The 23504-nt window shown below is 45.1% G+C and overlaps 1 protein-coding gene across 2 annotated transcripts in view; it reads right to left on the bottom strand.

Annotated features, from left to right (window-relative positions):
• The window catches only part of RREB1 (ras responsive element binding protein 1), an 80778-nt gene that overhangs the window by 13704 nt on the left and 43570 nt on the right, over positions 1 to 23504 (bottom strand). The window contains exons 8-9 of one of the 2 annotated variants that reach the window (XM_054984689.1): positions 20298 to 22977; positions 5990 to 6154 (exon numbers count right to left, since the gene is read on the bottom strand). In XM_054984689.1, coding sequence (XP_054840664.1) covers positions 5990 to 6154; positions 20298 to 22977 — 2845 coding nt within the window. The remainder of the gene's footprint in view (positions 1 to 5989; positions 6155 to 20297; positions 22978 to 23504) is intronic. The other variant, XM_054984690.1, reaches the window with a different exon arrangement.

Below are 23504 nucleotides of genomic sequence, written 5' to 3'. Positions count from 1 at the left end.
TGTAGAGTGGCAGCAGCCACTTTTCTTGACGTTTGCAAACAGCAAGTGCTGTTCTCAAAGCTTTCTGTTGCCTTCTTTCACCTGATAGGAAAGGGGAAGAGGGGGTTCCCTCCTCCCCTCTCCCATCCGGTGAAAGAAGGCAGCGCAGGAAGCTCAAAGCAGCGCTTTCCTTGCCGTTTGCATGGCAAAAAAGTGCTGATTTCAAAGCTTCCCGCCACCTTCTTTCACCCGATGGGAGTGAGGAGGAGGGAACCCACAACAGGAAGCTTTGAAAGCAGCACTTTTCTTTCTGTTTGCAGACGGCAAGAAAAGTGCTGCTTTGATCTTCAGTGTACTCCAAATCTTTATGGAGCATACCAAAGCAGTTTAATACCCAAATCCTGAAGGTTCAGGAGAACACCACACGCAAGGTTCGGTACTAACTTTACCTCAGAGATTTCCATCTTGAACTACCTCAGGAATTTTCAACCCCTGATTTCACCTGACCTTTCTCCTCTAAAATAAATAAAATTATTAGTTATTTTTGAATTTTTAAAACACTTCTGGTGCCATTTCTGCTGTTTAAGGTCTAGGAAGAGGGAAAGAGGAGGACATATCATAGTTACAATTATAAACATATGAATGGCTGGAGGTTGACAATAAGTATCATAACGCTCCTTGCACATCCATCCCATACAACACACTGGGCTAGCTAAAAGCTAGTATTCAGCCCAAGAAACCCACGTGGCAGAAAGTCAGAAAAGTTTTTCAGCTAGTAAATCTACAGTGAGAGGGAAATTGTTCCAGCAGGGTTACTCTACCTTATCCTTTTTTACACAAACAGCATTCAAATGTGCCAGGTTACACACACATTCAGTAGAAGAACTGTTGAAACCATCTCTGGTATTTAAGAATCTGGACTTTAACATTATGTGTTTAAAAATTTTACTTCTCCGGGAAAGCATTTGATAAAGTTTCTAAAATTTTGTACACTTGAGGTAGCTTCCCAGTTCCCCTATCCATTCCCCCTAATCAGCACTGATCACAGCCAAGACAAATACCGAGATTAAGGCAATTAAATACAAACACACAGCACCTGTTACCTTATCCAGCTGTAGCATGATGATTAAGTGGGGTGTGAATCAGCACTCTGCTGGTTCATCTCCTACTACTGCCATGAGCTCTGCAGGTGGCCTTGAGTATTTTTTTATTTATTTATGTCATGTATAGTCCGCCTTTCTCACTGAGACTCAAGGCGGATTACACAGTGTGAGATTAGTATAGTCAATATCAAGGACACTTCCATAAACAATGCCATAGGCTAAATAAATACAAGTTTACCAAGACACAGCATTACCAAGAATCCAATACAGAATTGAAGAAATGCTGAAACAGAACAAAAGCAACTAAGGCACTCCTCTCAGCCCCAGCTCCCCAGCTGCATTGTGGGGATAATAGCCACACTGACTTTGTTCACCACTCTGAATGGGCACTTATCTGTCCAGAAGGGAATATATAAGCACACTGTTGTTGTTGTTGCTGCTGCTATTATTATCACCCCCAATAATCTCCTTAAAGGACCAGCCTCATTTTATCCATAGTCAGTGATGGGAGGACAAATCTCATTTTAGAGTTTGCAGTACCTTTTAGAGTTTGGACGGAGAAAACTCAGGCTCAAGTCCCTGCTTAGTTACGTTATTCAAAATCACTCTAAAATAGTTTCAGGTGGGTAGCCATGTGGGTCTATAGTTAAAAAGCAAGCCCCAGGTCCCACAGCATCTTAAAGGCCTACTAGATTTCCAAGCTCATACCTTGGAAATTTAGTTGGTCTTTAAGGTGCTGTGGGATCCAGATCTTGCACTCTCTCTAAGCATCACTTATGCTGCAAGATGAGGCTAAGGTGTCCTGAGCTAACTGGAGGAAGAACAAGATATTAACTGGCGCTAACTCAAGAGAGTGGGGAAAGTGTTCCTGATCTTCTGGTCAGGGTCCCTCCCTAGTTAGTATCTCATGAGAAGACAATTCCCTTTCCTTTAGTTGGATGGGGGTGTGCCATGTTGCTGAGCTTGGGAGTTAGAATCAGCAGCACTTTTACCAGCTGCAAAGTCCAGTATGGTATGAGAAAGTGCCCTTCCCCTCTCCCCCACTAGGTGGAGAGAGACAGGATTTCTCATGCTGTGTTGCTTGGCTCTGGAACAGCTCAAAGCAAGAACTGACGGGCTCTAATGCCCTTTATGTTGAGAGCCCCCCTCCTCCAATTACCTAGCACAGGCAGAAGGAGGAAAGAATCAGCGATAACCAAACCTGGCTATTGTGCCAAGCCAAAAAAGTTATGGATTTATTAATGTTTATTTTAATAGAATCAACTAATACTGCGTTAATAAAAATGTCTCCTATTAGTATAGAAACATGATACCACTTCTTAGAAACTGCACATATTTTTCCTGTGTCCATGAACAAATGACCTTTCACATGTTGCAAGCTTACTAACGAGTTGCTAAGGGATCTGGGTGCCCAGGCAAACCTGCAACCAATCACACTCCCTGCTCTGGGAGTGACAGATCTCACATACTTGTGCATGACCTACCATATTTTGACAATATTGGAAAACTGAATCAGGACTCTAGACTCTGGGGGGGGGGGGGGGAACCTGAAAAACATTTTGCTAAAGATAGGGTTAGACTTCATAAATGAAAGGCGGAAATTTCATTTATTGTGTATCATCTTGTAAGCTTTGATTGTTACAGAAATTTTCTTCTGCAGTATTAAAACACACCACTGGCTTCTGTAAAAGTACGTGAGACTAGGAAGGGAAGTTTAGCCCCTCACAACAGTGGCATACCAGACCATTTATTTAGCTTGACAAGCCAACCAGAGCTCTGCTCAGGCAACAGAGGCACTGGAAGCACTGCTGGGGACATCAGACTGGGCGACTGCAAGAGGCATGGCTTAAGCCCATCATCTCTTCCAGGACCCGTTCAGCCACCAGCTGAGTCCCAAGTGTATCCCTGAGATGCTGGCGGTCATGCTGGGGCTTGACTGACTCCAAATGTATCTGAACAAGTACAACCTTCTTCTCCCCCTGCTACTTCATCAGCATACATGCACCAACGTCTTCTCAAGTAGACGGTGCATTTTTGGGGGCACTTGGGCCGTAAGTGCTGCTTACCCCTTTAAAACTATATATTCTTGCCATGGCTGAAGGGGGGGGGAATCCTGGGTAGGGTGGTCACACGAATTCCACTCTTTCTTAAAATCTTGGGATTCTAACCTGATGGATCCAGACTTAAAAACCCACAACAGGGCTAACTGAAATGCTTTCAATCTATGTGAGAAAGACAATGAAGTATGTTATTTGCATGCCATTCAGTAATGTAGCACAGACCTAGTGATAGGTGAGATCTTAAAAGATACAATGGTCTGTTTCGGGGCTCTCCAAAATTTATTTTTTATTCTTTCAGTTACTTGATCAAGAAATGATGAACTGTAATAAGGAGGATGCAAAGAGACACCTTGACTATTAAATCAAGGTAATAAATTTCCTAACATCAAAATGGTAAGCTGTATCTGTTTGCCAAGGCAGTAAAAAAAAAGACTCTGTAGCAGCAATCTGTAGCTGCTGCAGCACAGTGGTTAAGTGGTTCAGCTGAGAATCAGCACTCTACTGGTTCAAATCCCACTACTATCATGAGCTCAGTAGGTGGCCTTGGGTCAGCCACTCCTCTCAGCCATAGCTGTATTGTGGGGATAATAATAACACTAACTTGTTCACCACTCTGGGTGGGGCACTGATCTGTCTAGAAGAGCAGTATATAAGCAGAGTTATCATCATCATTATCAGCAGCAGCAGCAGCAACAGCATTGGCAGACTTCAGTAAACAAATGGGTATCCAGAAAGAAAAACAGCACTTTTTTTTTCAGGTTTCTGCAGCATTTAGTCCATTTCCTTCTAAGTTCTGTGCTCACAAGTGCTGTGAGATATTTGCATGCTGGAGACAGAAACTGGAACTGGCGTGATGGTTTTCAAGCATTCCCCCACAGTCTGTCTCTAACCCTGCAGAACAGCAAATTCTCTCTGCTGATCTCCAGCGGCTTCCACTAGGTGGAACACTTTTGTAAGTATGCATTTTTGCAAATGGTGGCAGGGGGGAAATGAAGATTCATATTTCTGCTGATTAAAGAACTTTAAAATTTCCTTAATACCATACCGTATAATAAACATTTCTTATTCATTTCTCCCTCTTTTCATGCTCATTTCAAATTGTATTTAACCCACATATTCATTCATTTTAAACATCAAGGCAACACTTGCAGATTTAAGCTAAAACCATAGAAGAAAAAAAAATCCAAATTCATACAAAATTTAGAAGTAACACGTTTTAATGAAGAAAATCAACAGCTGCCCTCTTTTAGTGACATGGGCCTTAAGCACACATTAATTAATTTATTGGGACAACTGTAACTGAATGGTGTCTGTCTACTGCATTAGCCTTTCAGTGGCTACAAGCTGCCCCTACTGGAAGAATCTATTTGAAAATAACTACAGGCCACTTGGGATGAAAACAACGCCAAATTAACTTCTCCTGGGGTAAATCCCACAACATCATAATCTTTAGCTTCTCATCCTTCCACTACTGCTTTGGAACAACGACTTGAACAATGATAAGAGTAACAGGAAGCAGGTAAATCAGTAGTTTGCTGCCAACCCCCCCCCACACACACACAACTGAGCTGTGAACAAATGGATATTGTTCATGCTTTTCTATTAGATGGGGGGGGGATGTTCATACTTCCTGCTTGCCTTGCAGAGAAAGATATGCAAGCTCCAGATGTAACGTAAGCCTGTCATCGTGATGCACAACTGCCTCCCTCCCCCACCCCAGCACAGGAAGCACAAACTGAGGAGGCACAAGTGACCTGCCCAACCTCTGTCATTACTAGCATGCACCATCCAAACCTGCCTCAAGCTTTAGCCAGGATTCCTTGGGTACATATCATCCAGTGCATAACACCATGCGGTAAAAGCTCAGTCTTGTAACAAGCTGCTAAATGATGCCGTAAACTTCCCAATAACCTAGTAACGTTCTTCTCCATTGGCTGCAGAGTAGCATGAAACCAGAATGTGCTATGCACACTATTGTGACTAGTTCTAGATCATGAAGACATGATGCAAAACTGAAACTAATCTGACTTATCAAAAAAAAATCTGAACACATAGGTATGATGCGTATAATTTTACAGTCTTCTTGATGGAAGTATTTTATAATTTTGCATTCAACAGGAGAAATTCCTACCTAATAGTGTTATTTTGATTCTGATTCTTCAACTATTCAAACAAAGTTTGGGTGTAACCCAACCAAAAAAGGTCTTCTGGCACATAGATAAAACTAGCCCACATCACAACTACAGATTTAATCATTTATCAGGCAAAGAACTGTCAAAGCTCTCCTGCTGGCCATAGAGGTCTATGATTTTCTTACCCTATTTGCCAAACCAGGAACACATGAGAAAATTCCTCTGTTTGTACTTTTCTGAACACAGGCTCAAACTAGGTTATGGTAGCTTAACCCACGTTTCACAATGTGTGTTGCACCAATATTCTAGAAAGCATAAGTGGCCCATTTAAATCCAGCATGGGTGGGAACGATTGTATGCCGAAACAAACGCTTCTCTGCAGCTGTCTTTCTCCTGGCACAGGTTACTTCTAGCCTCAGACCCCATGTGAAGAAAAATGGCTGGAGAGAAGTAGGTTTAGGAGAACACCACAGGCAGGGTTGGATTCAGCGCACACAGTCTTCGTTGCAAGCAGTTTTGAATTCTTTCAGCTTCAGAGGAAAACTGGCATAAACCGTCTATAATAAATTGCATTTATTATAGACCGGTCATGTTTCCATAACTTCTAGTCTGCCCCTTGCATCCCTTGAAAGACAACTAAAGCCTCGTTCATTTATCTAGGGAACCCAAGCAAAAGGAACACAACTCAAATTCTGGAACAACCTAAAAGAGCTACCTGTGCTATCATGAGCTCCAGCATCACTTTCTTTAGACTGGGGGATAAGCCCGTTTCTTCTTAGACAGTAGCTGGCAATTCCATGTTTGCGTAAGAGGTGGCGTTCACAGTTAGATTTGGTGGAAAAGAAGGCATCACATTTTTGACAGGGGAAGGGCTTCTGACCTGAATGGAGCAGGGGGGAAAAAACAAAACACGTTTATCTATCTTTCTAAGGCATCAGAGGAGCTCCACCATGTGTTTCTCTGTGCTTGTTTTACACAACCTGTGATTAATTTTCAGATCAATCCTGAACATATTTACTTGGAACTAAGTCCTAGAGTATTCAGCAGGGTTTACTTCCCTGTAAGTGTTCTTGGGATTGTAGCTACAGCCAAGTTAACTTATACATAAAAACATTGGCCTGAGAATTTGCCAATGCAAAGCATTAAACTACTAAAGTATAAAGCAGAATTACCATTTAAAAGTGGAGTAGTTAAAAAGACCCCCCCCAACTGAGAAAAAAACTGGTCTACTTTACCAGTATATAAACCGGTTGTGTTTATAAACAGCCTACACAATATCCCCCCCCCAAGCAATTAAGATTTTTTTTATAAATCCCAGGCCACCACTGAAACCAAAAGGAACTGCATAATTCAGGTGATTGAATGGTACCCCTTATGGGGACTCCATAAGACCAAGGCCAGAATCTAAAGTTAACAAACTGCCCCTCGTGACCAACAGGAATGTCTGTCAATGGCTAGAACTCATTCGGGTTCATTCATCCCCTGCCCTCCCACCTCTGCTCACCTGGCTGGCAGGGGGGGGAGGCAAGCATGCAAAGAGTGTGCATGCTTCCTTGTCACATCAGAAAATTCCATCGTTTTCTGGTATGACGTGGGAGCTACAGGTCGCACTGGGGGGTAATTCACTAAAAATCATTCCCAAACACTAAGCTCGTCCACTCCCAGTGTCATGATTCGAACTGAGCTGGCTCAGAAGTAGAGTTGCCAGATGGTTTCTGCAAAAATACTGGACACAGGGAAAAGGGGGCCCCCGGTACTCACTGGAGTACAAGCTCCTAGTGATGATGTCACTTCTGAAGTGATGTCATAGTGCCCCTCCCCCCACCCACCCGCACACATACACTCTTTTCATCATTAGACAGAACTTCCCAAGCTCAGGCTTTTCTGATGACATAGTTAATGTAGAAAGGGGCTGCCTGGCACTATGCAGGAAATACACATTTTCACTGCAAATTCCACCCACCCTCCTCTCCCCGGCCACAATCCCTTTTGCCTTTATAGAGTTAAGAAATGTAGATGCCACTTGGTTGCTTTCTAAAATAAAATAGGTGAGTGAAATTGCTGAGCAACTTTAAGGGGAGGAGCTCCTTACCAGGTTCCCGTTTATGGCACACCTCAGTGCTTCACTCAATAGCTGCAACCAGCAGGCGCTCTGACATAGGCTGGAAGTGGAGAGAAGTGGGCAGCTGCAGCTGCTGCATCCCCCCCCCTTCACCTGTTCCCCTCCCCAGACACACTCCTCAAATGCAGTGTGAAGGAGAAGGTGACACCAAAGCAAGCAGGACAAGGTGCCTCCTGGGCACAAAAAGAAGGAAACCTCCCCACAGGTGGGCTACAGCAGGAGGATGTGGGTACCAGAGAGAGAGGAAGAGCAGCTAGTATAGCAGTTCCTCCTCCCCCTGACTTAGAAGGAAAGAATGTGGCATTGGCGGCTGGCTGGGTAATCTCGCTTGCCTTCGATGGCTCTCGGCACTCCTCCCTCACTGCATAGAGAAAACGGACTGAGGTGTTCTGGAAGCCCAGAAGAGTAGGATTCAGTGCCAAGTCATTCACCCACAAAAGCTAGGGATAGTTCAAGAGGAGGAGGCCGTAGCACTCGAGGCTGCCTCGTTCCCTGCTAAGAAGATGCTCAGTAACATCAGCCCTCACTACTGCGCCTGCATAAGGGCGGGGGGGAGGAATGGAGCATGAGCTCCCACTCTCCTCGAGGGCCTGCAACTTTCTCCACCAGCCAGTAGCAGTTGATTGGCTGGCTTCTAGAAGCACAGGGCGGAGCAGGCAGAGAGGTGGTGCATGAACCTGAGTCCTGCTCTCTTCAGCCAAGGCCTGCTGGCTCCCAGGGCCGCTGCTGCCGGACACCGACTGCTTGCCTTGGCCAGCTGTTCCTCCCCAAGTCTGGTATTTTCTCTGCAGTTTTCCCAGACAATCCAAGAAAGAACCAGATACCAGGCAACCCTATTCAGAAGCCTCAGACAAGGAACTTTAGGGAGCCAAAAACAAGACCGGGCAAAGAGTCTCCTATATGATAGATGCTTCTGCCCCATCTGTTCCAGAGACTGTGCCTGAGGAGCCTACCATTGAAGCTCCTCCACCAGAACTTCATTCTGTCCCCCTAGATACTGGGTTAACCAAGAGCCAGTCCAGGACCTGGCCCACGAGCTCAACAGGATCCAGGTGGGAAGTGTGGGATCCCGTGCCCCCAGTAGGGGAATGGAAATCCTAACTGTGGAACCAGACTAAGCCCAGTTCTTTGCAGGCTTCTGGCCTAACTGAGACCTCACCAAGAGAGTTCCAGAAAATGCCTCCAGAACAGCAAGGACCACATTTCCTTAGTCTATTTCAACTGAGGACAAGGAAGGGAACACAACTGGATCAACCAAATCACAAGGCCACAACCATTAGGTGCTAGACCCAGCTCGAATTTGCCTGCTCCTGCACTCCAGGCCCTGCCAAGTGATAATTTTCAGACTAAGTCCTAGCTCTCAAGGAGACCAGCAAACCAAGAAGTCTAAGGCCAGAACAGTCTCCTGCTATCTACTTATTTTACTTATTTATTTAAAACATTTATTAACCACCTTTCTACCTTGCAGGAATTCAAGGCAGCTTACAATATAAATAAAGTAACAATCATAAAATGAATAAAAACCAAGTTTAAAAGCACAATTTAAGACCACCAGTAAACAAAGAAACAAAGTTAATAAAAAGTAGACATTTCCAATAAAATTGTCTTCAGCTACCTCCTGAAAATCAGCAGTAAGGAGGCCTGGTGCACCTCCCTGAGGATGTTGTTCCATAATCATGGGACTGCCAGGAACATATGAGAGACGATGATCCCTGGTCCCAAGATCAAACCAACATCTTGAGTCATGCTCAGACCAGATTGGTAGAGGGTAATTGCTGTAACACTGGGGTCACGTGTAGAGATGGGCACGATCCAAAAAAAATTAACGATCCAGCTGATCGTGGATTGGCGCCGGTGACGTTCCTGAATTAACGACCTGCACCAAGCATCTCCCGTTCCCTAGCCGTGGATCGTGGAGGCCAAAGTGGGGCACGCTGGTATTCCCAGCTATGTGGGAAGGTGGGTGATGGCGGCAGCAGCGGGCCTGGCAGGCACGGGGAGGTGGCGACGAGCCGCCTCCCCTCAGGGGGTGGGGGGTCTGGCCACTCGCCGACTGCTCCGTGGTTGGAAGGAAGCCTTGCTGATCAAGGAAAGCTGGGCTTCCATTCGGGTTTCCAGGGTGACAGAAGGAGGGCAAACAGAGCTCAGGCATTCCCCTGGCTCCGTTGCCAAGGGAATAGATTGCTGGCGCCTAAGTGTCTGGATCCCCGAACTGAGCCCGATCGCCCCGATCCAGGCCTCTCCCGACTGCTGGATCGTTGGCCGTGGACGATCACGATCCGCCGGGTCACGATCGCCATTATCGTAGGGGGGTTTTGTTCGTAATGCGGATCGTGCCCATCTCTAGTCATGTGCTCCCAATAGTTGGCCCTTACCAGCGGTCTCGCTGCAGCATTCTGCAGTAGCTACAGTTTCCGAACACTCTTCAAGGGTAGCCCCAAGCAGACTGTATTCCAATAATGCAGTCTAGATATAACTAAGGCATAAATCACTGTGACTAGATCTGACTGATCCAGGAATGGGTGCAAGTGACATACCAGCTGAAGCTGGACCAAAGCACTCTGAACAACCGCAACCACCTGGTTTTCTAATGTGACTGCTGAAAACCTAGATTTTCAAGGAAATATAACCTCATCCAAGACAGGAGAGACCTCAAGTTCCTGGTCTGCCCTTCTATTAACACAGAAAACATCTGTCTTGTCAGTATTCAGTCTCAGCTTGTTCACCCCCAGCCAGCCCATTACTGACTCCAAGAACCGATTCAACACATTAACAGCATCCGTAGAATTAGGTGGGAAAGAAAGGTAGAGCTAGCTGTGATACCTGTATTTGTGATACAGAGACCAAACCTTCTGATGATCTTTCCCAGTGGCTTCATACAGATATTCAATAGCATGGGGGACAAAATCGAACCTTGCAAAACTCCACAGACCAATGGTCAAGGGGCAATGCAGGATTCCCCCCAGCAATGCTCGAACCACCATAACGTGGTGCCCCTTAGGCCCAGTGCCAAGAGGTGACTCACTAGGATACTATGGTTGATAGCATCAGAGGCTGCTGAGAGATCCAGTAGGACTAGCAGGGCCACATTCCCTGTCTAGTTCTCAACAGAGGTCATCAACCAAGGAGGCCAAAACAGGCTCTATTCCAAACCCTGGCCCGAAGCCAGACTGAAATGGATCCAGAAATGAGTTTTTAAACAGCTTGTATACAAGTTATTTAGTAGCTGGTATCCAAGTTTACTTGATGTCCTTTTTGTTGTATTATGGGTAATTCATTTGATCTGCAAAACTGCCTTGAGTGCAGTGGCAGAACCACGACTGCAATGCTGTGTGCAGCAGCTTTGCTCCTCCCAGCAAGGTCTGGGGCCTGTGCCTTCTTCGTCTAGGGCACGTTTTGCAGCAGCCTAGGCTTGGGTTTTTTAGTGGCTGGCTACCACATGCTTATAGATCAGCCTCCCAGAACAGGTCAGGTGGACGTCTTGCCCTTCTGGCTCTCCAGTAAAACAGAATTGCTCTGTAGAGCTCCTCAGATAGCCCATCTCTGGACAAAAAATGGGAATGCTCTTCTACTGCTTATTTTAATACTGCTTATTTTAATGAGTTCGATATTATTGGGTCCTGAAATGCTAGGAGAAAGTCAAGCTTATAAATATTTTAAATAAGTAAATCAAAATAGGACATAGATAAATGAAGATTCAGAAGGAAGATTCTTGCCCAGGCAGCAAGCAACTTTACAGCAGTCACTATGCAGCTGCTGTTTTAGTCACTTGGTGTTCAGAAATTTATCACAATTCGAAACAAGTAATTTCCAATGAAAAATTAAGACACCGCTCCATTAAAAATAACCCAACTAGAAAACATCCCTGGTTCAAATTTTCCCTCATGCTGCAGATAGTAAATAAAAATTAGGGTTAGCTATGCCCAGAAAAATCCTGCAGTCTTACAGAAAGATGTTGAAAATTGGCCTAACCCAAACTTACAATGACTTGAAAGGGTCTGGAACCCTGCTTGATCTCCCTGTAGGAATGATTTCTGAATAAGCCAAGTAAAAGGGACAAGCGCAACAAGATTAGAAAAGCAAGAGTCGGAAACAATCACAGAAAGTCGAATACTTTTTTGGGGGAAAAAAACCTATAAATGCAACTTAACAGGATCTGTAAAAGACACTACATGATGGAAGAATGAGAAATGGTGAAAAGGGCAAGAAGGAATTGGTTGCTATAGGAAGCCAAGGGTGGCTGCTGTTGCCTCCCCATAATACAATGAAGGCTTTATGGATGTTTCCTGCACATTAATCTTCCTCCATAAGTTGGCTTCTGCACTAATTAACATCTGAATCTGAATTAGGGAGGATCATGTGTTGTTTAAACAGGCCTGAATCTCTTAAGTGTGGCAGTCATGTGGCTCCGTCTGCTAAGCTTTTTTCTTTGCTGCTTGAACTTTCATTCTCTATTTCAGATTTTTTTTAAAGTTTGCCATTTCAAAAGTGAGCGCAGACATAGAAGCAGCTCAGTCATTAGCTGGCTAATTAAGGCTGAACTTCTGCATAGTTCTAAGCAGGTCAATTCACACACTAACACGTTGTGAAGCAATTCAGCAACCGCTCAGTGGTTCCATGGCACTTTCGTATTATATTTTAGAGGTGCCATGGAAAGGTGATTAGTTCAGATGAGAAAGAAGGTGAGAAATAAGTGAGAATTACTCATACAAAAACAGAGTATAAATACTTAAGGCAAGCATTAGACAATTTTCTATTCTGTTTGACAAAGAATTTTGTGTAGTTTGGATTTCTGCACTCTCTTGTATTAAGAGATGTGAGTGCAATTAAACAACCAGGATAATTATTGTGTTTTTATTATCCTTTACCAATACCTCTCTGTACAAACAATAGTCATAACACTGAAGCAGAACAGCCAAGTACATTTTTAACATCTCAATATTGGAGAGATCTACTGCAAATAAATTAAACCCATTCATATACAAAATTCTCTAACTTGATACACTTGCTTGAACACATTTAATTAACTGCATTTCAAATTTATTTTCCCAGTAACAGCTCTTACTTTGCTGCACTTACAAAATACCTCTAAATAAATTAAAAATAAGTACTCCAAAGCTGAGACTTTTATTTAAATACGCCAAGTTGACTTATATTTTTATCCTGTCCTTCCTCCAATGAGTGTAGAGCTGCATACATGGTTCTGCCTTCGCTAGTTTACCCTTAAAACCAGTCTGAGATTGTGCGACTGACCAAAGGCAACCAGTGAGCTTCATGGCCCTAGGAGGATTTGTCCCCAAGTCTCCCAGACCCTAACCTAACACCACACTGGCTGTCAAGAATATTGGGATATAGCTGCTGTGCTTCTGTATCTGTTTGGACCATGCAAATCTAGTCCTAAACCCCTAGTATAATGGCACCGTGGGATATTACCAAACAGATTTACTCATTTGGAATCAGCAAGTGGGGTTTATATTTGCATATCTCGATACCGCAGCTAGCAGTTTCATATATCATTACAAGTCCATATTTAGATGATGTATGTTAAGAACGAAGCCATCATAATGGTTCCCACAATCAACAGAAACCAAGCCTGGAATACTGGCTAGACCAGGGCATCTGGTTAAAGCTACAAACGCTCCTTTTATCATTGTGGGTTTTTTAAAAACCATGTATTTTTTTAAGATTTCAAATTTTTCTGCAAACCTGGGGCATTTTTCAGGTGAGTAGGAAGATCAGGCTTATCTGTTCATTGCTCCAATCTCCAAATTTAAGTATCCTCAGATCAGGTCCTCCTGGCTATTAGTATGTAAGATACTATTTTTTACATTTTCTTCCGCCAACTATGGTTGGCAGTAACCTTTTACAAACACTAACAAGACTTAGTTGGAGCATGACAAAAAATTTTTTCCAAAAATATTAACTTGTCTCATGCTTACATATATATATTAGGAAAATATTACTGTCTGTTAACTAACAACTCAGCTCTGGGATGGCAATGTTCAAATCAGGGAAAATTTATATTAAATGTTTATGTATACCTAGCATGTTTATGTATACCTAGCAAAAACGCTCCAGTGACTAAAACAATGGTGTTCAGATATTCTCCTTGAAAGAAAACTTTATACTCCAGCTAAGGATTCTAGGGCACACCCTTCATTCATACAGGACCACTGGCCAATCCTGCTACTGGGCCAATCTTTTGCCCTCTTTGCATACTGAATGTAACCTAAAACAGTGATTATCAACTGGTGGTACAGATTCATGTACATGTACCACCAGTGGGACAGAGAAATAAGGTGAGATGCTTAGAATTTGCATTCACTCAATCCCCAGGTCCACCTGCAACTGTGATTTTCCTGTAAGATCTATCTGCCATGGATTATCCATCTGTGACCTTCTGCCATGCTAGCAATTACCTTGGCCCTTTGGTGTTTCTCCCGATCACCCATTTCCCCCTGCACACCAGCAAGTATCTGATGTGCCTCTTCCTGCTGTCCCTACAAGATTATCTGTTAATGATAGAAGCAACATTTACTCCCAACTTTTACGTCCTTATAGTAAATGATAAAAGGTTAACCACAGAAAGCCTGTAAACATATCAGTTTAGATGGGTAGTATATGATATGTAAGCATATCGATGTACTTGTCAGAAAAAGTGGGCTTTTTGTTTCTCTTGGTGGGACCTAGGTTCTTTGATAAGAGTGATCTATGGGATGTATGGTATGAAAGGTTAAGAATCACTGACCTAGAACACATCCAACATTCCCATAGCTGTAAATAGCAACAACAAGCTGCCTTTCTGGGAAGCCTAGGAAATACCTAATAACCTTTCAAGAAACCCCCATTTCCCTGAACAGAATTTGAAAAACATATGGAATAGAGCAGGGCCTAAAAGCAGCAGCAAACACAACCCCCCTGTCTATTGACCAAGCATCCTCGGGGGGGGGGGGGGACATAGCTCTCATAACCAAAGCTTTCCATTATTGTTTGCAACTTGCCATGCCACCCAATCTAGCCAGAAGGATAGTGACACTCAGACATCTCGCACACCGCAGTATTGATGGTGTGTCAGGTGCTTCTGACTGCAGCATACTTGTGACAATTGTTCCACCCTGCAGGTTTTTATTTGGACCTTCTCCATGTGTGTACGCTACCTTCCTTTACAGACTGTTCAGCTTGTGGCGGCGAGGTCCTCCCCTCCCCCCGCCCATTTTCTTGAGCTTGTGCTGTTGCACTGGAGTGATCTATCACAAGCAGTCAAATTGTGCATGTGTTGTATCGCTGCGTTGCTTAATCAGTTACTGCCCCCAAAGCCTGCCAGAAAATGGTACCTTGTGTACGGGTCTGGCCTTTGATTGGCTGGCTGCTTTCCCATGTTTTGAGTGGTGGTTTTCATTGGCTGTGCTGTCCCTTCTTTCTCTTTTTAAATTACGGGCAGTAGCTACAGCATTCTGCATAGCTAAGATCATGGCTAGAGATGGGCACGATCCAAAAAAAAAAATACCGATTAAGCCGTTAGTGGATCCGGGCCGCTGCTGACCCCAGGCCACCGATTCTAACCGATCAAGTCCCATTTCCGATCCGGAATCGGGAAGGCCAAAGCGGGAGGGCGCCCCGCTGTTTCCAGAGATATAGGAATGGTGGCTGGTGGCAGCGGCCGCCAGGCCCGGCAGGCAGGGGGAGGCGGCGATGAGCCGCCTCCCTTCAGGGAGGGAGGGGACATTCACACACACACACACACACACACTTAGAGGGGGGGAGTTTTTAACCCGGCAACGAGCCGCCTCCCCTCAGGGAGGGGACATTCCCAGGGCTGGATCTACAGTTGCCAGCGCCCAGGGCAACCATAGTCAGGCTCTTGCACACGCGCACTCCTGGGTCGCCCCCGCCCCCCGCCCACGCAGCAAGCCGGCTGTCCCGGTGCGCTGTGGAGCTGGCAGCAGCGCGAGTGGCTCGGCGGCTGCCCGTGCCGTTCACCTGCCCCGTAAGACAAGGGGCGGCCGGCTTGCCCGCGCGCCCCTTGTCCTGGGGAAAGACGAACGGCACGGGCGGCCTCCAAGCCTCCCACACTGCCTTTTGCCTTTCCTTTGTGCCCATGGCTTCAGAACACCCCCTTCCCCCTCCCTCCCCTGGGTTGCTGCTCCGTGGTTGGAGGGAAGCCTGCTAATCAAGGAAAGCTGGGCTTCCATTCCTGTTTCGAGGGCGACAGTAGGAGGGCAAACACAGCTCATTCCCCTGGAATAAATTACTGGCGCAAGAGTGTCTGCAATTCCGAACAGAAACCGATATATCCGATCAAGTCCCGAACAAGCAAACTCCCGACTGCTGGATCGGTTGCCGTGGACGGAACCGATTAGCTGAGTCACGATGGCGCAAATGCCAAAATTGGGGTTTTTCTGAAATCGTAATTCAGATCATGCCCATGTCTAATCATGGCTGACCTCAAGACTCAGGGGATGTGGCTTTGGAAGTTAATTAAATTTTATTAAAGGTTATCAAGCACATAGTCCAATTCAAGTCTTACTTTTACATTGGAAGTTAATTTTTGAGGTGCTTCAAAGCACCCTTACACTATTTGGTTGTAGCATCCTGTTCAATAAACAATCTTGCTATGTTTATACTCGTGTCAAGATCGAACTCATTATCACTGTGCACAAATTTCATTCGCAGAACATGTGTGAGGTGGGGGAGGGGTTAATGGTTAATACTGAGGCAAATTCTGCTTCAGAATCACCCAACCACCAGTAAATCATCATTAAGGCCAAGAAATGCTTTTGGCTGCACTCGATTTGTAAATTGTTAATTGTGAACTTTTTTTTTGAATAGACACAAATAGCTTTTGTTTTTTTAAAAAGTGCCAGTTCTCATGTGGTTGCAATGATTTCCACCAAGTCCTCCCCTCAGGGCTTGGGAGAGCTCCCCAAAAGGTGCCACTACTCATTACCAGTGAGTATCCCCACAAAAAAAAAGCCCTGAAATAGATCAGTCATTGGGGTGGGCCATTGCCGACAGGCGTCCCTTTCTTTGGTTTCTGTGGAGGGGATGCTGAGTAGGTCAGGAGACACAGTGATGAAAAGCACGCTGAAGCTTCTCCTCGCCCCGAATCAATAGCAAGTCAATGGTTTTTCTCTCTCTCTCCATTAGGATAGTTTTAGGTGGTTTGCAGTAGAATAGCAGGATTTGAGTCCAGTGGCACCCGAAGAGACCAACGAGATTTTCAGGGTGTAAACATTTGAGAGTCAGAGCTCCCTTCTTGTTGGTCTCTAAGGTGCCACTGGACTCAAATCTGGCTGCTCTCTCCCTCTCCAGAAGACCCCACATACTCCCACAGGCTTGCCTTTCTCTTTAAATTGCATGTTGAAAAGGAACCTACCAAGCAATGCTTACAGATCTTGAAAATGGCACCCAGCCATGGTGTTCAGGTGCACACTTAGAAGGAATAAACAGGCACCCACAAGAAATTTGCAGGCATGGAGGGGAGGGCAGGGAGCTGCTGCTGGTCTGGGGGGGGGAGCAGCAGCAGCGATGGAACACCCTCCCCCCTCCCCATGCCTCTAGCTTCACTGCTGGCGTCTTGGCAGTTAGAAGGCAACAGAAAAATCTGCAGAGGGCAGCTGAGGTTATTGTGTAGTGGAGCAAACAATGAAACACCCAGTTCCATAAACCTTTATTAACAGTAACGGTAGGGCTTGGCTTTTGTCCTGGCCTGGTCCTGAAGATTTCTTGGTAGGCCCTGCACTCTTGTAGGCTTCTAGCAGGGAAATAAAACTGTGCCCCTCCTACCCTCCTGCTTGCACTGATGCCTACAGGAACAGCCTCTTAAAGAGGTAATACACCGGAGAGGTGGTGCTTCTGTAAGTCAGTGACGGGTGAGAAGGCTCCTTCCCACCACCCTGCCTCCGTAGCTGCTGCCTCAGCTTCCCTCCCTAAGCTTTCCTGGGAGCTTCCAACTGCCTAGACTGAAGTAACAGCACTGGAGGCACCGGGATCGAAGAAGCGTCTCTCACCCCACCCCACCCCACCCCGACCCAGTGACATTGCCTCAGTTTTGGCAGTCGATGACAGGGAAGTTTGCAGAGGGTTACTGAGGCAACAGCACTGTAGGTGGACAGGTGAGGTTCCTTCCCACCTGCCCACCTCCATAGCTGCCACCTCAGGTGTCCTCCTTAAACTTTCCCATCAGTTTCTAACTGCAAAGAATAAGGCAAAAACCGGGGGGGGGGGGGGCGGCGCTGCAGCGCTGTTGTCCACACTGGAGATCTACTGCGTTTTTTTAACCCACCCCCTTCCAAGTTTGCAGAATTATTTTTGCTGTCTATATGGCGCCAATCTGGATTTAATTATCCACAGATCAAGCCACACTTGACTATTAAAATATATGATGTTCCAGTTGGCAGCGAGGAGAGTGCTTGCTTGTTTCCGATGTTCTGATTGGCCATTGCTGGTTTAGTATATGCGCAGTATATTGATGTTTTGATATACTGCTAGTATGCAATTTAAAAACTCGTGCACTACCCAATGTGCAGCCAAAGAAAATGGTAAGGTGGACAGAGCAATAGGAGAAGCATCACAGACAAGCGAAAAAAACAAAACCAAGCTGTTTCAGGGGAGGGAAAATCAAAGTAAAACAAGTTTCAGAAAGAGCAGAGGGGAAAAAATGGAGAAAACTAAGACAGCAAGAGATATGAAACAAAGCTGTGAGGAAAGGATAAAAAAGTGGTAACAAAGGGAACTGAACCCAGAACATTAAGACTGTCCACAATCCCCATTTTGTCTAACTTTTTCTAATTCTGAAGCCAAAAACGAAAAGAAACTATGGAATTGTTGAAACAAAATGGTGTAAAGAAAGGGATGAAGCAAAGAAAGTAAAAGCACTCTTTCAATAGGGGTTAGCAAACACAGCTCCAAAATATTACAAACTTCTCACGGGAGTTTGATCACACCTTGCGTATGAGAAATTGCCAGGCCTACTCACCATTCTGCATAGTCCTCAACAGAAGATACATGGAAATCAGAAGGTCCAAATAGAAGTACAAATGCTGAGCAATGTACCAAATCAGAGTATATGCAGCAAAAACTGGGCTGCATTAAGATAGCAGTGCCATGAGAGTACTGACTGAAAGCAGCTACAGTCATTGTCATTACAGTCATATTGCTGTTATACTATGAAAGGATGAATTTTTCAATATTGCCCATCAACAGAATGAACAAACCCAGGCTATGTCCATGTACTATCTGAACTCTCCATACCTCTATTTTAAGAAATATTCCCTCTACTGCAATAGACAGAGAGTAATAAATGCCCATTAAAGCTCCAGTATTTTCACTCTGCTCACCCATATACAACTGAGATTAAACTCTGCAAATACATACAGCTGTAGGATCTCACCAGCATGCACTGCGTATCACAAGCTAGCTGCATCAGGATAGCTGCATTAGCGAGCCATTCATCCACAAAAAAAGGTTGAATACCATAGTTACAATGCCCTTCTAACCAATGGACCAATGTCTGTTTCTAGCTGTGAAATATTCTGCATCTGTTCTCTGCTTCCTAGAAGTATGAAGGGTGCTGTATTTGAAAAGCTCAACCTACTTTTACAGACGCAGTAAGTTGAAACTGGAGAACCGGCATCAGGAAGATTCCTTGGGGACGCCTGAAACTATTACCGCTTCATCTGACAACCCTAACTTAATTTAATTTGACACCGTTCTACCATGAGTTCAGCGCAAATACCATTGAGTATACAGCGGCAGTTAGAACAAACTGAGGAAAATCTAGCAGTTCAAACTTTCTTTATCTTTTAAGCCTCTCTGCACTGGAGAAACAAAACTGTGAACCACCCAACCACTGCCATGAATGAAGTATTTTTTCCTTGCAAGAAATAAGATCTGCTTTATTATTATGGGGCACTTGGAAAAGGAGAGCCAGAACTGCAGCCTCAAACAAGACACTGACAGCAACCTTTAAATATGAAACGGATGTAAGATGTAAGAATAGACCTTATAGGAAGGCTCAACTACCACATCACATGCAACTACACCTAACGTGGTTCATATGTAATATGTAATATGGACTGCTTTACCATGGACCAACATTCCCTCTAAATAGCAACAGAAGTAATCTCCACGTACTTAGATGCTACACACCTAGTGCCCGACAATACAAATGAATACAGCTATTTAAAAACTATATATATACATACATACATATATATATATATATATATATACATATATACATATATACATATATACATATACATATATATATATACATACATACATATATATATATATACATATATATATATATATATACATATATATATATACATATACATATATATATATACATATATATATATACATATATATATATATATATATATATATATATATATATATATATATATATATATATATATAAAAATAGACTGACAGACAACCATGTGCTTCAAGACTAAGTACGAGGCAAAACAAAATGAGTATACATGTGCTTTGGGAATTTTTAGGAATGTTAGCAGGTGCCATAAAAATGGCTGCCATAGAGGGGTGGAACCAGTAGCAAAGGGCCACTCTACTCTCCCAGCCACGTTGGCAGGTTCCACCCCCGGCATCCACTTGTGATGGAAGCAGCTACTGAAAAACAGGTTCTCCCTCCTATGCTAATTAATCGGAACAAAACTAAGATTGGCTGTTTGCTTTGAAGAAGCAGCACCAGGAAACACGCCGGAAGCTGACAGGGCACACATGGGCACCACATTGGGGCTCACTTCGCTAGCTAATAATTTACTAAGTCAAGAATGGTTCATCATTCCCAGCCTTGCCTTTCAGCTACAATCCTTGCTCTAGAACAAATGCCAGGCTACATGTCCCAAAGTCACAATGATGCTCTTACCTGTGTGAGTCAGCATGTGCCGCTGTAGGGAACTTGCCCACGGAAAGACTCTAGGGCAGTGAGGACAGCTGACTTTCTGGATGCAGTTTGAGTAAGCGTTCTTCTTCCCTCTTAATACCTTGTCCTCAACTGTTTCTCTCTCTTCTTCACTGGTTCCATTTTGGTCAACTGCCTGTTTGAAGCCTGGAGCTGATTGCAGAAACGTGCTGAACTTATTTGTGTCCGTGGTCGCCAGCATCTTCTCTATGCTCGCAAACTCACCGCTTGATTCCAGATCCATGCCGCTGCTCAGTTTGGGCTTGTTCTTCGTGCCTTTCTTCCTGCCTCTTTTCTTCATGGATCCAGAAGGGGCAGGCTTTTGCAGCCTATCTGGACTGCCCACCACTTGTGTCAAGTCACCGGGAATGCTGGTATCTGTCTCAATTGCAGTCACACTGGTTGCTTTTGGTTTGGATCCCGCAGATTTTTCAGACCCGGCAGAGCTGCTGGCTGCCTTGGGAACAGAGTCCGTGACCTCTGTTTTCAGCAAGGCAGGAGCAGAAGACACAGACGAAATAATCTGTGCAATGGAAGCAAGGGGTGGCAGCTCTTTAGTAATGGGCGGCTTTGGCAAGAGAGGTGGAGGCTTAGGCCTCAAGGGGCGCAGCAAAGCAGCGTTCCCCAGAAGAGCTGGAGAAATTATTGGGACAGTCAAATGCAATGGACCCTTCGGTGGGTGGGAATGTCTGACAGCCTGGTTTTCCAAGTTGCCATTCACTGGGGGAGGAGATTGTTGAAGGTTATGGTGCTTCTCATCATTCCCACTGAGCTGCTCCTGCTTCTTCTCCTCGCTCACAGCGTCATCATCTCTGCCCTTCTTTGGAGCTTTGGGAATAGACAAGTCTATGGGCTCCATAGGACAGTCATAGAGAGAAGAATCAAATGAGTTTTCCTGTTTCACCAGCACGGAGTTCAGGTTTTTGTTCTTTTGTGAGAAATCTAACGGCTCATCGAAATCCATAGGGAAGTTCTTTGCCTTTTCAAGTTTGATCGACGGATGAGAAGGGGTGCCAATTAAGAAGCCGTTCTGAGGTTCTCGAAAAGGTGCGATGGTCTTGCAGTCCATGTAAGTGCTGTCTTCCAGTAGCAGAGGGCCTGGCTGGCTCTCTGAAGGGGTGCAGTCCACTGCCAGCACATAGCTCTCTATCTCCTTCTCTTGGATGTGCAAGTGCTGCTTGAGGATGTGATGGACGCAATTCCGCTTGGCCGAAAAGGCGGTTCCACACTCCTTGCACTCAAACGGCTTCTTCTTCTGGCAGCCACTGTGTGTCCTCATGTGAATGCGGAGTGCCCGGTAATGCTTCAGGTCCTCCCCACAGAACTTGCAAACTGTGTCTGGGGAACAGAAGGCATCCACCATCTCTGCCGCGTTGCTGGTGACATACTCTATGCTCTTCTCTATTTCTTTCCTAGTAATCTTGAGGTGCTTCTTGCGCAGGTGTCTTTCACAGTTTGCTTTCACCGTGAAAGGGTAGTGGCAGATTTTGCAGATGTACGGCCTCTCCCCACTGTGCGTCCTCAAGTGCCGTATTAACGCTGCCTTGTCAGCTGCAATGTAATCGCAGATGTTACACTGGTAAGGGGAGATGCCAAGGTGGGAGCGAATGTGAGCTCTCAAAACACCCGAGAAAGCAAACACCTGGTCACAAAACCGGCAGGGATACAAGACCTTCCTCATGGCTGGTGCCTTCTTGTTTGCTGCCCCCGAGATAATTGCTTTGAGGTCTCGCTCAGTTACCTCCTGCTTGATTTTTGCCTCCATAGTCAAAGGCAGAAGGGCCTCTATGATGCTGTCTTGTTCCAGCTGAGTTTTCATTTCGTGCTGACACAGAGGCTCTGCCATGGCCTGGGGAGGGGAGCTCGGCTTGGTTCCGGATTTGCTGTGAGAGTTCGAAGCTGATTCTTCAGAGGTTTTGACCAGCTTGGGGGGCACTGGAGGAAGGCTTGGGCTGATGCATCCAGGAGAGGCCTGCTGGGCATTGACCAGCGGAGGTGGTGTGGAAGTTGCTACAACTGTCCGCGGAGCCACCAGCGGCTTTGGCTTTAGTGGTGGCATATGCTTGAAGAGAGACTGCGCACCAACAAGAGGGGGCTTAGAAAGTGGTGGGAGGCTGATCTGGGGGGTTGCGGAGGAAGCCATCTTTAAGATCTGCTGAATGTCTGCTAGCTCGGAGGTGGGTTTGACAATGATGCTATTGTCCGGCTGGATTATGAAACTTTTCTGGAAAGGCTGTAGTGACAGGAGCTTCATGTTCTCTTTTGCAGAGGGAAGGACTGAAAAAGGCCCTCCTACAGAAGCAGCTTCTAGAGGGGACATGTTCAAATAGTTAGCACTGCCGGGTTCCTGAGGTAGGTTACATTTCAGTGTTCTTAGCTGCGTTTCTTGGACCTCGTCTGGCACCAGTTCCTCCTGCTTGATGGGTTTGACGTCTTTGGTGTGCTGCAGTCCCAAGGATGCCATGTAAGTTTTCAGATCTTCATCCTCTGACTGTACTTTGTGCTTTTCTTTGCCCTGACTTGTTGTATGGGTTTCCATGTGCAGCTTGAGTGCAGACAGCATGGGAAATGCCTTGTTGCACGTCTCACAGATATACCGATGGAATTCACTGGTACATCTCCGCAGGTTTGTTTCACACCAGACCTATGAGAAGCCACAAAAGAACACAAAATAAGTAACCTGGGGGACAATGGGGGAGAAAAAATTCAAACTCCAAAATCTGTTATTTGACATATGAGTATACAAGCTTTCTATGGTTCTCTTCCATTGGGCATCCAAGCAGATAATTCACTGCAAGAGCAAGAAAGAATGCACACACAACTGCATATATCTAGATCTTGGTTGACGATGACCTACAATTTTGTTGCAGAGTTGGGGGGGGGGCAGGGAGGGTATGAGACCTATGTTGAACTCTTGGCCCACTAGCTCCCACCACACAGCTTTCCACCTCTGGCTAAGCAGGGGGTTTATTACCTGGCAACCCAAGACCAACTCCCAAGACCAACTCTGGCCCCGAGAGACACCAAATCATTGATCTCTACATTACACAGAGGCTTATTTTCAAAATATATAACAGTCTGTAACTACTTGGTTAAGCAAGTGGCAGCTGTGGCCAGGTGTGCCTTTTACCAGCTTCATCTGGTTAGTCAGCTGTGGCCTTTCCTGGGTAG

This window comes from Eublepharis macularius, chromosome 7 (assembly GCF_028583425.1).
Source record: "Eublepharis macularius isolate TG4126 chromosome 7, MPM_Emac_v1.0, whole genome shotgun sequence".
Classification (NCBI taxonomy): domain Eukaryota; kingdom Metazoa; phylum Chordata; class Lepidosauria; order Squamata; family Eublepharidae; genus Eublepharis; species Eublepharis macularius.
Note: the sequence above shows the minus strand (reverse complement) of the source record. Positions and strands in the feature narration are given on the sequence as shown.